Here is a 15749-nt window from a genome sequence, read left to right as displayed (position 1 = left end):
CATAAACGAAGACAGAATTATTAGCATTCATTTCTACTTATGCTCATGAATAATTAAAAAGTGATCTTAGAAAGCAAAGAAAATTTAGAGACATTTTTAAATGGAAATGTCGTGGAATCTCTTTTTTTTGAAAGAAATATGTTGAATTCACTTTTTAGTTAACTTTTTATTTTATTTTTATTTATATAAAATTTATTATCAATGTTCAGTAGATTTGGGTTCAAATCCTAACACTGTTAGATTATTTCACATGATGTTTTGAAGACAAAATGGAATTGAAGGAAAGAAAATAATAGGGGCTGTCCTGAACAACTTGGAGAAACCTGGCATTTAGAAGTAAGTATGTAAGTAAGTATAACGGACGCAGTGGCTTAGTGGCTAAGACGCTGAGCTTGTTGATCGAAAGGTCGGCAGTTCAGTGGTTCAAATCCCTAGTGCCGCATAACAGAGTAAGCTCCCGTTACTTGTCCCAGCTTCTGCCAACCTAGCAGTTCGAAAGCACGTAAAAAATGCAAGTAGAAAAATAGGGGCCACCTTCGGTGGGAAGGTAACAGCATTCCGTGCACCTTTGGTGTTTAGTCATGCTGGCCACATGACCATGGAGATGTCTTCGGACAGCACTGGCTCTTCGGCTTTGAAACGGAGATGAGCACCGCCCCCTAGAGTTGGGAACAACTAGCACATATGTGCGAGGGGAACCTTTACCTTTACCTTTAAGTGAGTAAATAAAACAAACGAGAGAGAGGCGGGGGAGGATGTGCGTGTGTGTGTGTGTGTATGTGTGTGGCGGGGGTGTTGGTGTTGGTGAACCTTTCACTCTGCATTGTCTAATAATGTTCTGGATATATGAACCCTCAAATTAGTACCCTGGCCTATTCTATATGGTATGTTCCTTGCATACTGTTATTCTGTACTTTACAAAGTTTAGTGCCTATAATTCCATATAATTATGAGTCTGAACTTGATATGTAGAATCATATCGAAGAATAATAATGGAAAATTGAAATGTATCCTAGGATATAGGACTCCTCTGTAAGAAACTAAACGGGTGGGATGTATGACTGCCCCTTCTTGCCAAATGCCAGTCACTTTCCTCTGTGACATTTGTATAGGAATAAAACACATTTAATTGCTTATAAATTCAGATGGGGACTATGACATTCTAATCTGCTTCTGCTCCACTTCCCTTTCTTCTTCCAGAACTGAATGAGTTCTCTCACTGAATGAGAGCATGATAGGCAGAAATCTGTAAGTAGCAGCAGGGTTGTTGTTGTTGTTTTTTGTCAATTAGCATTGGTTAAAGATGAATTTGGTGAATTTCAGTCTGTTGTGTCACTGTGGCTGGCATAGAGCCTGTATCTGTAATGGAAGGATAGTACAACATTGTTGTTAATGCATACAAAACAATGACTATTTATTTATATCTTTTATTAGAACTCTTATTATTTCTCATCTCCTAGCAGTAAAAATAAATGACTTTCAATTGAAATAAACTGTTGTTCTGTTGAGGGTGCTACTCTCCAAGGTGCAGTCTACTTGGGGGTGGGTGCCAATGGTGAAGTGAGGCTGAAGCAAGTAAGAGTCCACATCCTTATTTCTTTTTTGATACACCTCCCCCCATTTCTACCCTTTTATTCTTCTCTTATTTTCCCCTCTCCTTCTTTGCCCCTCCCTTCCTTTATAAAGCTGGCTGAATGGCTGTATAGAAGTTGAACACTGGGCTGCAAAAAACAACAACAACACAACAACTAGAGGAAAAGCTGCATCTAAGATTTATAATTCTTTGGTTGGAAGCTGAAGAACTTAGAAAGAATTCAGAAACTATTTTATTCTGGTATTCTATTATTCTTTAGCAAAAGTTATACAGTTCTATTAAAAAATAAGTGATAGGCTCATCGGCATTTTAAAGCATCACATTATAAGTAAACAAAGCTTCAAGACCACAAAACCGTTCCTTCTTTCCTTTCTGTAGCGAGCATCTCTATAATGCTTTCAGTTTATATAGATATTTTCCAGTGATGATACTGGCTGATGTTGAAAAAGAATCTCAAATGTGAGACTGATAGATACTTGCTGTCCAAGATAAGGCATGCTGTCTAGTAAAAGTAAAGATTCCCCTTGCACATACGTGACAGTCATTCCTGACTCTAGGGGGCGATGCTCATCTCTGTTTCTAAGCCGAAGAGCCAGCACTGTCTGATGATGATTCCATAGTCATGTAGCCGGCATGATTAAATGCCAAAGAATAGAATAGAATTTTATTGGCCAAGTGTGATTGGACACACAAGGAATTTGTCTTGGTGCATATGCTCTCAGTGTACATAAAAGAAAAGATACGTTCATCAAGGTACAACATTTACAACACAATTGATGATGAAAGGCGCACGGAGTGCTGTTACCTTCCCACGAAGATGGTCCCTACTTTTCTACTTGCATTTTTTAGTGCTTTCGAACTGCTAGGTTGGCAGAAGTTGGGACAAGTAATGGGAGCTCACTCTGTTACATGGCGCTAGGGATTCGAACCGTCAAATCTCTTTCTCATCTAGAAGCTCAGCGTCTTAGCCACTGAGCCCTTGGTCCTCTAGGCTGTTTAGTAGCTACGGGCAATGTTGCACTGGTACTCTGTCATCTTAATTATCGATTTGCTTCTGGATTGAAGTGTTTTTTATCACCAATATAGCTATACACGACTCAATTGCCAGGTACTTACCAAACACAATAGTTTCTCTTGGCAAGCTTTGACTGTTCTGAATGAGACAGGTGCTGAAGGTCTCCTACCCATGGGAGTTGTGATCAGGACCCAAGGATATTCATCTGAGATTGCCCCGATACTCTGGAACAACTGTCTCTTACTGTACAACAACTTGTATGAGTTTTCTTTAACCTGTTTATTTCACAGAGCATTTGGGTGCTCATAATCACAGACCTACATTTAATTTGATGTTTTAAATGGGTTATTGTTTTTAATTTTTAAGAACTGTATTCCTGTTTACAGTTGGCTGAAGTAGATGGCAAGCAAACTTTTATTTAGATTAATAGATGTCTATACAGATAGTCTTCAACCTACAACTATTCATTTAGTGACCGTTCAAAGTCACAACAACATTGAAAAAAGTGACTTAGGACCAGGGGTGAAATTCAGCACATTCTGACAGGTTCTGGAGAACTGGTAGTGGAAATTTTGAGCAGTCTGGAGAACCGGCAAATGCCACCTCTGGCTGGCTCTAGAGTGGGGTGGGAATGGAGATTTTGCAATATCCTTCCCCCAGAAGTGGGGAGGGAATGGGGATTTTGCAGTATCCTTCCTCTGGAGTGGGGTGGGAATGGAGATTTTGCAGTATCCTTCTCCTGCCACGCCTACCAAGCCATGCCCACAGAACTGGTAGTAAAAAAATTTGGATTTCACCACTGCTTAGGACCATTTTTTACACTTAAGACTGTTGCAGCATCCCCATGGTCATGTGATCAAAATCAGATACTTGGCAACTGGCTCATATTTATAACGGTTGCAGTGTCCTGGGGTTGTGATCACCTTTTGCAACCTTCTGACAAGCAAAATCAATGGGAAAGCCAGATTCACTTAACAACTGTGACAAGAAATGTCATAAAATGGGGCAAAACTCACTTAACAAATGTTTCACTTAGCAACAAAAAGTGGAGATCAATTGTGGTCATAAACTGAGGACTACCTTTACAGGCCACAATGCTGCCCCATAACTCGCAACTTCTTCCTTGGCTTCTCCCACATCAATTACATCCCAAAGGAAGACAATAGTGGAGCTCCTTCTGTGGGACTTTTGCGATCAAGAAGTGAGAGCAACCATAGAGAAGGCAAAGGGATTTAAAGGCCTGGAATATGGAAACAATTACAGTACTCTCATTCAACCTGCAGGAATAAATTCAAAAATATCAACTAAAAGTCCTTAAAAACAACATGGTAAAATATATATAGAAAACTTACAGGGGAAAATCAGGTGATTGGAAAATTGAGTTTGGCACAGTATCAGTTCCAATCCGGATTAAACAAGTGAAGCCATAGACAAAACTGTGGAGGTATTATTTTCCCCTTTCTTCCTTTAGCCTGATCTCGAAGATTTATTTAAACTCTACAACACAAAGCAGTCTATTTTGGCAACAAATGGTATTTAAACATTCTTTTGATTATTCCTTTAAAACTGTAACTTGGCCCTAAGTTGATGAAAGAGCTGAGTATGCAATTAAATAAATGTTGCACGGAGGGTTTGTTATTGTATAAACAAATCTAGACCTTGCAGTAAGTAACACTGAGAATTTACAATGTTTGCAAAGAACAAGTACCTGATGGTCTATGTGCATATTTCTTAAAAAAACTTTCCATTAATATAGCTGAACCCCTAAGTATTATCTTTGATAAAGCTTTCACTACCAGTTCTCTTCCCAAACTTTGGTCACTAGCCACAGTCATCCCCATCTTCAAAAAAGGAGACCCCAGCTTAGTCGAAAACTACAGACCGATCTCCCTTTGCTGCGTCACCTGCAAAGTCATGGAATCTATCATCAATCAATCCATTACCTCACACTTAGAAACTAACAACCTACTCTCCAACAAACAATTTGGTTTCAGGAAAAAGTTATCATGTAACTTACAACTTCTCCACTGCAAAAACATATGGACTTCAAATCTAGATCAAGGCAAATCAATAGATGCAATCTACATAGACTTCTGCAAAGCTTTTGACTCAGTAGTACGATAAACTTCTCCTTAAACTAACATCCTATGGCATCTCAGGACCCCTCCACAAATGGATATCTGCTTTTCTGTCTAACAGACAACAAGTGGTCAAAATTGGCAATGCTTTATCAAATCCTGTTCCTGTCAAGGTGGCGTTCCTCAAGGCAGCGTCCTTGGACCACCACCCTTTATTCTATACATTAATGATCTTTGTGACCATATCTCAAGTAATTGTGTTCTCTTTGCTGACGATGTCAAACTATTTAACACCACAGACAACACTTCTATCATTCAAAACGACCTTGACCATCTAACGCTTGGTCTAAAATTGGCAGCTCAAATTTCAACCAGCAAATGCTCAGTCTTACATATAGGAAAAAGAACTCTAAAACTAAGTACATACTAGATGGACATTACCTTACAGACGACCCCATCCCGTTAAAGACCTTGGAGTTTTCATGTCAAATGATCTAAGTGCCAAAGCCCACTGCAACTACATAGCAAAAAAGCTCTAAGAGTTGTAAACCTAATTTTGCAGCTTCTTTTCCAAAACACCACACTACTAACCAGAGCATATAAAACATTTGCTAGGCCAATTCTAGAATACAGCTCACCTGTTTGGAACCCTCACCACATCTCTGACATCAATACAATTGAACGTGTCCAGAAATATTTTACAAGAAGAGTTCTCCATTCCTCTGAAAACAACAAAATACCTTATCCCACCAGACTTGAAATCCTAGGCTTAGAAAACTTGGGACTCCGTCGCCTTCGGCAAGACCTAAGTTTAACTCACAGAATCATCTATTGTAATGTCCTTCCTGTCAAAGACTACTTCAGCTTTAATTGCAATAATACAAGGGCAACCAATAGATTTAAACTTAATGTAAACCGCTTTAATCTAGATTGCAGAAAATACGACTTCTGCAACAGAATCATCAGTGCTTGGAATACTTTACCTGACTCTGTGGTCTCTTCCCATAATCCTAACAGCTTTAACCAAAAACTTTCTACTATTGACCTCACCCCATTCCTAAGAGGACCATAAGGGGCGTGCATAAGCGCACAAACGTGCCTACCGTTCCTGTCCTATTGTTTTTCTTTTCTTCTTCCTATATATGTTTATATGTGTATATACTATATAATCTTTTTGTATGATGTTGTGACAAAATAAATAAATAAATAAAATAAATAAAGTAGACAAGGTTCTACTGTGTTTTCTCTTGTAAAGAGAAAACGAACCCAAGAGAACAGGTGACTCCTCTTTTTCATTTAAAACAGAAGAGAAGAGAAGGGGGGGGACATACTTGAGAGGGATGTTGATGCAGCCAACAGTATTTTTAATGTGCTATCCACCTTTGTTTCTTTTCCTATGCAGGTAGTCCTTGACTTACAACCACAATTGATGCCAAAATTTATGTTCGAGTGAGTTAAATGCATTTTTGCCCCATTTTACGATCTTTCTTGCCACAATTTTTAAGTTAGTGACATGGTTGTTAAGTGAATCTGGGTTGCCTATTGACTTTGCTGGTCAGATGGTCGTAAAAGGTGATCACATGACTCCCAGACACTGCAACCATCATAAATGTGAGTCAGCTGCCGAGTATTTGAATTTTAATCATATGACCAGGGGAATGCTGCAAGAGTCGTAAGTGTGAAAAATGGTCATAAGACACTTTTTCTAGTGCTGTTGTAACTTTAAACATTCACTAAATGAACTGTTGTAAGTCGAGGACTACCTGTATAATAATTATGTTATATAGGAAATATGTGTCACAGTTCTTTCTTCTTTTCCTTCCTCTGTCTCTCTCTCTCCTTCAAACTTCCTTTGACAAAACATTTCTCAAAAAAACAAGGGGCCACATATTTTTCAGTTGCAAATGATTTCTTGAAAATAATATTTAAGGTCAATCTGTAAAGTCATGTCTAGTTTGTTTCAATGGCAGAGTCCAAGCATATCTATTACATTATTTATTGAATTATATTCTCCATTTATCTCCATCTTCTGGTTCAAAAGAAGACTCACGCCAATAGGAGTTGGCAATGTAGTATAAATGAACAAAGCAATATGAAAGAGAATTAAAAGGGAAGGCCACTATATTATGCTCAACTATCCAAAAATTAAACCCTCTAAATGTAATGTAAATATTGTTTAAATAAGACTGTTCTTCCCTACAACCCTATCAAATACATTGGTCGGAAGTGACGGTGTTAGTTTGTAAAGGTCACACTGATCTTTAACCTCTGCTTCATACTTTCTGTACTCTTATTCTGATCATTTTGTCTTGAGCTGCTGGTCTGTCTGCCCCCTTAAAGGTAAAGGTTCCCCTTGCACATATGTGCTAGTCATTCCCGACTCATCTCTGTTTCAAAGCTGAAAAGCCAGCGCTGTCCGAAGATGTCTCCATGGTCATGTGGTCGGCATGACTCAACGCTGTTACCTTCCCACCAAAGGTGGTCCCTATTTTTCTACTTGCATTTTTTACATGCTTTCAAACTGCTAGGTTGGCAGAAGCTGGGACAAGTAACACCCCGTTACACGGCAGCACTAGGGATTCGAAACACTGAACTGCCGACCTTTCGTTCGACAAGCTCAGTGTCTTAACCACTGAGCCACCACGTCCCTACCTGCCCCCCTTAAGAGACTTGAATTGCTAAACTTGGACTTATTTTACCCTTCATTACATAAGCCGATCAATGCAATGTTTGCCTTTTTTTAAAAAAGAAAATGTTTAAAACTTTAAAAATCAAAAACAGTTCTAAAAGATTTTTTACATTTTTTTAATGGTTTTTGTTTTTTAAAAGTGTGAAATTGACAAGATTTCTGCCAATTTCCCCTTCTGGACTAAGTAGATAGATTTTTTTTTTAGAAAGTTTCATTGGTAAACATGAAACTTCCTTCCTTCTTGTGTAATGGACAGGACCCCTACCTCTTTCTCTCTCTAACCAAATGACAGAAGAATGCTCAAATATTTTTGTTTTCTTTTCCTCTGGTCTATGCTAGGCAAAAAGAGGGAATCATCAATAAGAATAATAGAAAATGTTTGTCAATGGAAACCCCATTTCCTCACCTGTCCATTGAAAGGAAAATGACGGATTCTTTTTTTTTTTTGGCACAAATGGTACATGAAAGAGAAAAAAGAGCATTCACCAACTGGAGACCTTAATTAGCACACCTCAGACAGAACACCCAATCATTGCTGGGGTTGAACTGGAGGAAGGGGCCGAGACTTAGAAAGAGGTTTCTTAAAATTACTTTACTTGCAACTAATTTATGTATAGGGTGAAAGTCACTGGTGAAATCCAAATTTTTTAACTATTGGTTCTGTGGGCGTGGCTTGGTGGGCGTGGCAGGGGAAGGATACTGCAAAATCTCCATTCCCACCCCACTCAGGGGCCAGCCAGAGGTGGCATTTGCCGGTTCTCCGAACTACTCAAAATTTCCGCTACCGGTTCTCCAGAACCTGTCAGAACCTGCTAGATTTCACTCCTGATGAAAGTGCTAAAGGCCGCAGTGGCCTTATATCTCAGAGGCAGACCATTTTTCCTGCATGCATATGGTCTTTCCCAATTCCTATAATGTCAGAGAAAGGACTTCAGGTTGCAAATCTTCCTAATAACCTCCTTACTCTTCTTGGAGTGTGTATGCTACCCCCAAATATGAAACTTTTTCTTTATGAATATGCGTTTTCAAGTTCAGTCATTTAAAGTGGATTGGGGGAAATCTTGAGAGTCAAGTCCAGTCAAGTTTCAGCAGGTTCTCACCAGTTCTGGAGAACAGGTAGAAGAAATTTTGAGTAGTTCCGAGAACCGGTAGTAAAAATTCTGACTGGCCCCGCACCCAACTATTCTCTGCCTCCCAAGTCCCAGCTGATCGGGAGGAAAGGAGGATTTTGCAGTAACCTTTCCCTGGAATGAGGTGAGAATGGAGATTTTACAGTATCCTTCCCCTGCCACGCCTACCAAGCCACACCCACAGAACCAGTAGTAAAAAAATTTGAAACCCACCATCAAGTTCATACAGACATGAAAAGGACTATGGTGCTAAAACTCAGGATTGTCACCTGCCTCTCTCCACCACCAAATAATTAAAGCATAAAGATGCTTTAATTTACATTCCCATACTGAGCAGGAGGTTGGCTTTGATAGACTAAATTCCCTTTCCAAGTTTATGGGTTCGAGTCTGTAGTTCTCTCCGGTGTCCTTAGTTTTTGTGCATTCAGCTGGACATATCAAATTATATCTGAACAATTTGGGCATCTAGACGAGCCAGCCTTCCAGGTGCAAGAAGAATTCCTCCACCACCCCATATATCCTCTAGCCCAGGGGTCTCCAACCTTGGTCCCTTTAAGACTTGTGGACTTCAACTCCCAGAGTTCCTCAGCCAGGAGTTGAAGTCCACAAGTCTTAAAGGGACCAAGGTTGGAGACCCCTGCTCTAGCCACTGCATTGAGTATATGAAGGTTTGGAAAAGGGACAGTGTGTGTAATCTTAGCTCCTGCCCACTTGAATAATGGCATCTACTTCACGTGCATTGGGAGCCCTGGGTTTCTATCACTCGAAGTGGACAGTGGGCTTGAAATGACTCAGCCTCTTTAAAATAAGGCAGCTCTCCAGATCCGCCGATAGAATCAATCTACGGTTTGTTCTTTAAACATGCAACCCGAAGAGCCTAATTTCAGGAGTACAGGGAAGAACGTTTAAAGTTCTCGTGGCAAAAAGCCACGATCGGGACAAAAGCAGAGGTTGCTTCCTTGCACACAACTTTTTCAGGTGCTAGAATGCAAGCAAGAAGCACGCCCAGACCCCGACCAGGTTGCATTGGGATGCAAATGAGCTGAAGCGCGTGCTCCTCGCAAGGAAGAGGGATTGTTTATGGAACCTCAGCCAGAGCCACGCGCCGGGCGTACGAAGTTGCCAAGCGAGCTTCCCATTGGGTGGGAGGCAGCTGGGGAGCCAAGCGGGCGGCGGGGATTGTGTGTGTGTGTGGCGCACGGCGCGTCGCGTGCTGCTCCCGGGGGCCCGCGAGCGGCGGCAGTAGCAGCGCGTGTTGATAAGGGGCCGAGCAGCGAGGACCTCGCAGTAGAGGCGTCTTGACAGAGCGCAAAGGAGCAAGCCTGCAAGAAAGGAGAAAGGAAGCCGCGTTCCTTCCAAAGGCAGCTAGGAGTCCTTGCACAGGTTGCGCACCCAATTTTGACATCCTTAAGAAGCGAAGCGCCCATTTTTCAATCTTTGGTTTGTTTGTTTGTTTTTGTTTTTTACCGCCGCTGATTTTGGGCAGCAAACTCGGACTTTTCGCAAATTGCACCTACACGAAGACCAACACCGGGGTAAATGCCCCACGATGAACAGCGGGGCTCTAGGAACAACCATGCAACCAACAGCCCACGCCGTTTGCAAAAGTTACTCGCTGCACGGTTACAATAGCAGCGGCGGCTCTTTGGGGCTCAAGATGCAAGCGGGACACAGCGCGGGTTCCTCTTCGTCCGGGATGCCCCAACCGTGGGGTGTTGCCACGGGCTGTTCCGGCCAGATTCAGCCGTCCAACTCGGCCACGCGCTGCAAAGGCTCCAAGCGGCGCTCGAGCTCGCCGGAGCTGCTGCGTTGCAAGAGGCGCTTAGCCTTCCCGGGTTTGACAGCGCAGCAAGGCGGAGGAAGCGGCGGCGCGGCGGCCGTGGCGCGGCGCAATGAGCGGGAGAGGAACCGCGTCAAGCTGGTGAACCTGGGTTTCCAGACCTTGCGCCAGCACGTGCCCAACGGCGCAGCTGCCAAGAAGATGAGCAAAGTGGAGACCCTCCGCTCCGCCGTGGAATACATCCGCGCTTTGCAGCAGTTGCTGGACGAGCACGATGCCGTCAGCGCCGCCTTCCAGGACGGTCTCCTGCCGGCTGGCCGTGACGCTGCCTCCGTTGCTTGCGCTGGAAGCGGCAGCAGCTCGTATTCCTCCGCCTCGCCCTCTTTTGACGGCCACGAGGGCAGTTCTGTGCCGGGTTCCCCGCGCTCGGCTTATTCGTCGGACGAGAGTGGCTACGAGGGGGCGCTCAGCCCGGAGGAACAGGAGCTGCTCGATTTCACGAGTTGGTTCGGGAACTGCTGAGCTGGAACGGTAAGACGCCGGCCAGCTGATTTGTGAGGAAGCGCATTAGGATTGCGCTTTTTTGTTTTTTTGGACCTTCCCAGAATCTTCCTCTAGCATTACATTTTTACATATCCCACTGCAACACTTTATTTTTTTTGGGGGGGGGGGCAGAGCGGGCATTCCATATTCGCACGTAATGCATTCTGGTTGATTAAAAAAAAAAGATAGGCAAGATGATCTAAGCCTCCTTTGGGCTGGGTTTTTCGGATGGCGTTGCGCGCGCGACTGGCTCACCATCCACCAGGCAGATGCAATTGAAAGGGAACGTCGCCGATTGAAAACCACGAACGCTGGTGAGAATTCTGCTCGGCGAAGATTTAGGGATAAACATCCTGCTAGTCCCAGGCGAGGGTGCTAACATGTCTCTTGAAGGCTGCAGTTACTTGGTTCTCCTGCAAGCACCTCTCGTCCCCAACTTTGCAAAACGAAAAGCCTTTTGAATGCAAAAAGGTTCCTGGGCCAGCGGGCTTGCAGAACAGGCTTAGAGAACAGCTAACGACTTTGTTAGGTTGAAGTGTTCTCCTATTTCTGAGGGTTGAAGGGGGGGGGGGCACAATTCCTAAGTGGCTTCGACGTTGTACCTAATTGATGGCATAAATTTAGTTCTTGGTCGTCTCAAGTGAGATATTTCAGGGTGTGAAATAGTTTTGCATTCTGAATTTCCAGTTGCAGAGTTTTTGTCCACCTGATGTTCCCTGGTGGAAAAAACAACATGGATAAGAATCAGTACTTAATATTTACAAACCAACCCTTAAAGAGAATAGAGTAAGGAATTACGCAATCAAGTAGGCAAGGCCCCTTAGTTTCTTTAGAATTTTGTTCATTTGGTTGCAATTTAGTGCAAAAGGAAATTTTCCTCAAAATGCTGCTATTGTTTCCCCGTTTCTACCAAGTCAGCCCCCTCTTCTGAAAAGAAAGCAGAAGGAAGGTAGATTTATAGACCACCTCTCCCTATAGAAATGGGGTTAGATATTAAAACAACATATGGACAAAACAGTACTTGGAATGTGTCAGCATGCGGGGCAATACATTTCTTTAGCAGTTTGGTAGTTGGGCACAAGCTCCCATTAGTCTGGCTTTGGGGATCAAGGAGAAAGCTTTGGGAAGCTCTTTGGATCTTTTCTGTCAGTCACATGCTCCTAATGGCTTTTCTGTTTTCTTTTATAGCAATACTGAAAGCAACACTGTGTAGAACCTCAGTACCTCATTGTCCCAGGCTCCGATGCAGCAGAAGAGCACCAGGAATATCCTATTTTAACATGCACCTAACTCTCTTCAAGCCTCATTGCAAAGGATGTTGGACAGTCAGATCTTTCTAACTACATTCTCTGGGTGTTTGTTTATGAAACAAAAGACTGGTGATTTTGATTCTTTTTTTAAAAAAAGTGCAATTATGTAAATACTTTCTAGGGGCCATAGTTTTTATCTGCTGTTGTACAGCAGTTTATGGTACCCTCTGACTCTTGAACAACCAATGAAAAGGCTGCTTCTCTGAATCTAGTGGCAGCTAGAGATCTGTTGGGCTTCCAATGTAATGTCTGTCAACTTTATAAGGGGAGGGGTGAAATAATTAAAACTTGATGTTTCCTTTTTCTGAATGGGAAGGGGACTATTTGAACGTCAGAAGTAGACTTTATTTGTGTAACTTGAGCTGCCTAAGGGAACAAATATGAAGACTTATTTTTGTGCAAGTCTCCTTAATGCAAGAGGAAAGATTTATAGAAAATTGCTTATTAACCCTATCAGCTAGAAAGTTTGAGAACTTACCCAACCTAGACAAATTTCTTAACGTTTTGTACTAAGGAAGCATAGAGCTGTTTATCTTAAATGTTTTGAGGATGTTGTTCTCTTGTTTATTTTGGGTCTGGTGTGAAGGTTCATTTATCTAAAAAACAAACTGAAGTTTTATTTTTAATGTATTGAAGGTATTTTTGTATGCACTTGCTAGATTTATTGACTTGCATATATGCAGTTTTTAAAGAGTATCATATTTTATGTAAATCAACTTTATAAATAAAATCTATTTATAATAGACTGTTTCCATATATATCTTCTTCTGTTTTCAGGGTTTGTGAGAAAGGTAAGGCCATAGAGAAATACGTTCTACATTTCAGATAATATAATTGCTGAATAGGTAACTAGATTGTTTATATTGTCATGTATTTTCAGTGTTGACAAGGTAAACTATTACTTCACATACAGAAGGGACAAAATAAAAACTACTGAACATGACAGCTTAGCTTTTTCACAATCTAGGATTTCAGTATCTACCCTCATGTTATCAATGGAATGGATTCTTTCATTTCTCAACACATTATTTAAACTATGAGTAGTAGTGATATTACACTAAATCATAATTTGCTTTAGTTTGGGTTTAAGGGTTACATGTGGATCAGGCTCCTGCACTTCCTGAATTGTGATTTATGGCTTAGCACAGGTGAACCAGGCCATTATGCATTGCCTTGAAAACCTGACTAAAGCAAACTAATGTAATCTCATCCATTGGGTAATCAAAAGGAATCCAAGAATTAGACTCATGTAGAAGTTGCTGGATGGCTGATTCCAGCCAGACACACACTCAGCCCAACTCAACCTCCCATAGTTTTTGTTGTGGCAAAATAAAGAGTGTACAGTACTAGGTATGTTCATTCCCTTGGGTTATTTATAGAAATAATAAAGGGATTAAAAATTAAAATAAATAACAAAGCCATTTGGTTAACCAAAAATAACTTGGGGTTTACTTTGTGTGATCAACATTTGGTACCACAAAATCTAGTTTGTAACTCAATGAGATAATCTTTCTTCATTTTGAATTAAACCGCAGGGAACAGTCAAAGTAATAGCTGTGGTTTTGGATGGCAATAAAGTAAAGACTGGTCTGATCACGTCACGTTGTCTTACATGCTATTTTGCTGTTTGTGGTATGCTCAGGTTAAGTTCTATTAAAATTGGTTAACCATGGATGTCAGAATTTGCTTCATTAGTAAAGAGGAAAGCACAAAGGACTGCTCAATATCCATTCCATGTATATTCTTAGGTTATTTAGAACTATTTCAAAGGTATGCCTGGATTCCCAGTGAGACAAATACCTTCTTTTGGGCTCCTTTTGAGTATTTCAAAATTTCTTCTCAGTTTATAAGATTTCTCTTAAGGAAATCCTGATGGAAAAGAGAGTTTGCTAAATCATTTTAACAGATAATTTGTTGTTTGGAAATGCAGGTGTCCCCCCAGGGTAGGGGGAAACTTAACAGCACCATTGTGATAAAGCTGCTGTCTATGCTTTGTGACATTGTATGAAAGTGGTGGAGTTTGTATCATGACAGTATGATGCTGACTTAGTTGTTTTGGGGAAATTCTTTGATCTTGCAAATGCCTCTTTAGAAACAAAAATCTGACTTGTGTGCAGAATGAAAAGCAGCATAGATTTTTGCTTATTCAAATAATAATAATAATAATAATAATAATAATAATAATAATAATAATAATAATAATAATAATAATAATAATAATCAGTGCTCCCCTTTCTAGCCACCAACTTTTTACTAATTTAAATTATTTGTAAATTATGATAGTTGTGGAAATGTCCCATGGGCTTAAGGATACTCAGTAAGGTATTAGTGAATCTTGCTAAGTAGCTGGGCTTCACTTTAATCTAAACACAGATTGGTTTGGCTTTGTTAGTGTTTAATGTGCATGAATCTTACCTATATGTCTTGAGTCTTGAATGAAAACATTTATTTGGTTCACTGGTTCGTCTGTCCAAAAAGCTTTTTTTTAACACTTGTGAAATATCTTTACTATAAAACAGAAGACAGACATGGCTCAGTTTTGCTGATAGGAACAGAAAAAGCTGTAATTCCTTATTCCATGGGTCAAGTATACAATAAAAAAGAAGAATCTCTACAAGAGAGAAAGAGGCAGTGGGGCTCATCAACATATTGTGTTGGAAGCTTTGGAAATCAGAATCAACCTTTTACCCATATTAACAAGGGTCAGGCCTGTGACATCCCTCTTCAAATGGAATTTATCTTAAGAATGTATGGATTAATGCCTCTTTTCTTCAAGGGGCTGTTACTGTCCAATTCATGGACTAGCTTCACTTGTGGCTAAGTCATTGTTTAACTGATTTAAAATTAAACTTCAGTATAGCATTTTTGTTAAATAAATTGGATTCGCATGAAACATGACTTATCTGTCATAATATACTGACTAAAGCTCAATCAACCAAACAAACTACAGTATATTCAATAGAAAGCGTGAACCCAGTCATTAGAGTGGACAATGTGCAGACCTAAAGGAGGAGGAGATAGCTTTGAGCGGTGACAGTAAAATTACTAATACCCTGCTCAGGAAGTTGTCTTACAACACAGCCTTTGCTGAAAGCAAACAGCAACAACTCATTAATACTGCTTTTACTTTTACTGACTTTTATTATAACTGACAGGGAGAAAAAAAAATTGCAGAGAAAATGCCTTTAGCCAACAGAGAGAGGATTATAGGATGAAGAAAAGTTTTTACGTATTGTCATTTTCTTGAGCCTCCCTGTCCTTCAGGGGGAAAGTAGAGGCGTAGTTCTTTTTTTAATTCCATGTTGTTGTTGTTGTTCGTCCATTGTCAGTGAAGACCTTGACACCATGTGTTTTTTTAAATCACGTTAAGACTAGATATGGTGTATCCAAGGATGACTGATCAGGCCAATTCAGGCATAAAATGTTCTCGCTCATGTTAGACATGTGTAGGCACTGCAATTGTGTTAGTGACTGGTCTTATGCAGCTCAAGCTTATGTTGTGTTTTAGCAGTGTGCCTTGCTTCATAAGCTTGACAGCCCTTGTAGATGAACCCATACCAGGTAGGGCAGTTTTGTGCCAGAATTTCCCAGGTGGTCATGTCTACATCAA

The 15749-nt window shown here is 40.8% G+C and overlaps 1 protein-coding gene across 1 annotated transcript; it reads left to right on the top strand.

Moving 5' to 3' along the window:
* Nucleotides 1–9259: 9259 nt before the first annotated feature.
* ASCL2 (achaete-scute family bHLH transcription factor 2) lies at nucleotides 9260–12882 on the top strand. Its single transcript, XM_058164698.1, has 2 exons — nucleotides 9260–10817; nucleotides 12018–12882. Exon 1 carries the CDS (start codon nucleotides 10056–10058, stop codon nucleotides 10806–10808), a length of 753 nt encoding a protein of 250 aa, XP_058020681.1. The 5' UTR covers nucleotides 9260–10055; the 3' UTR covers nucleotides 10809–10817; nucleotides 12018–12882.
* Nucleotides 12883–15749: the final 2867 nt, after the last annotated feature.

The sequence above is a fragment of the Ahaetulla prasina genome, chromosome 1 (genome assembly GCF_028640845.1).
Source record: "Ahaetulla prasina isolate Xishuangbanna chromosome 1, ASM2864084v1, whole genome shotgun sequence".
Classification (NCBI taxonomy): domain Eukaryota; kingdom Metazoa; phylum Chordata; class Lepidosauria; order Squamata; family Colubridae; genus Ahaetulla; species Ahaetulla prasina.
The sequence above is the reverse complement of the archived record's forward strand: the minus strand, read 5'-3'. Positions and strand labels throughout refer to the sequence as shown.

Coding starts and splice junctions, on each gene's coding strand:
- ASCL2 (XM_058164698.1), top strand. CDS start 10,056: ATGAACAGCGGGGCTCTAGGAACAACCATGCAACCAACAGCCCACGCC.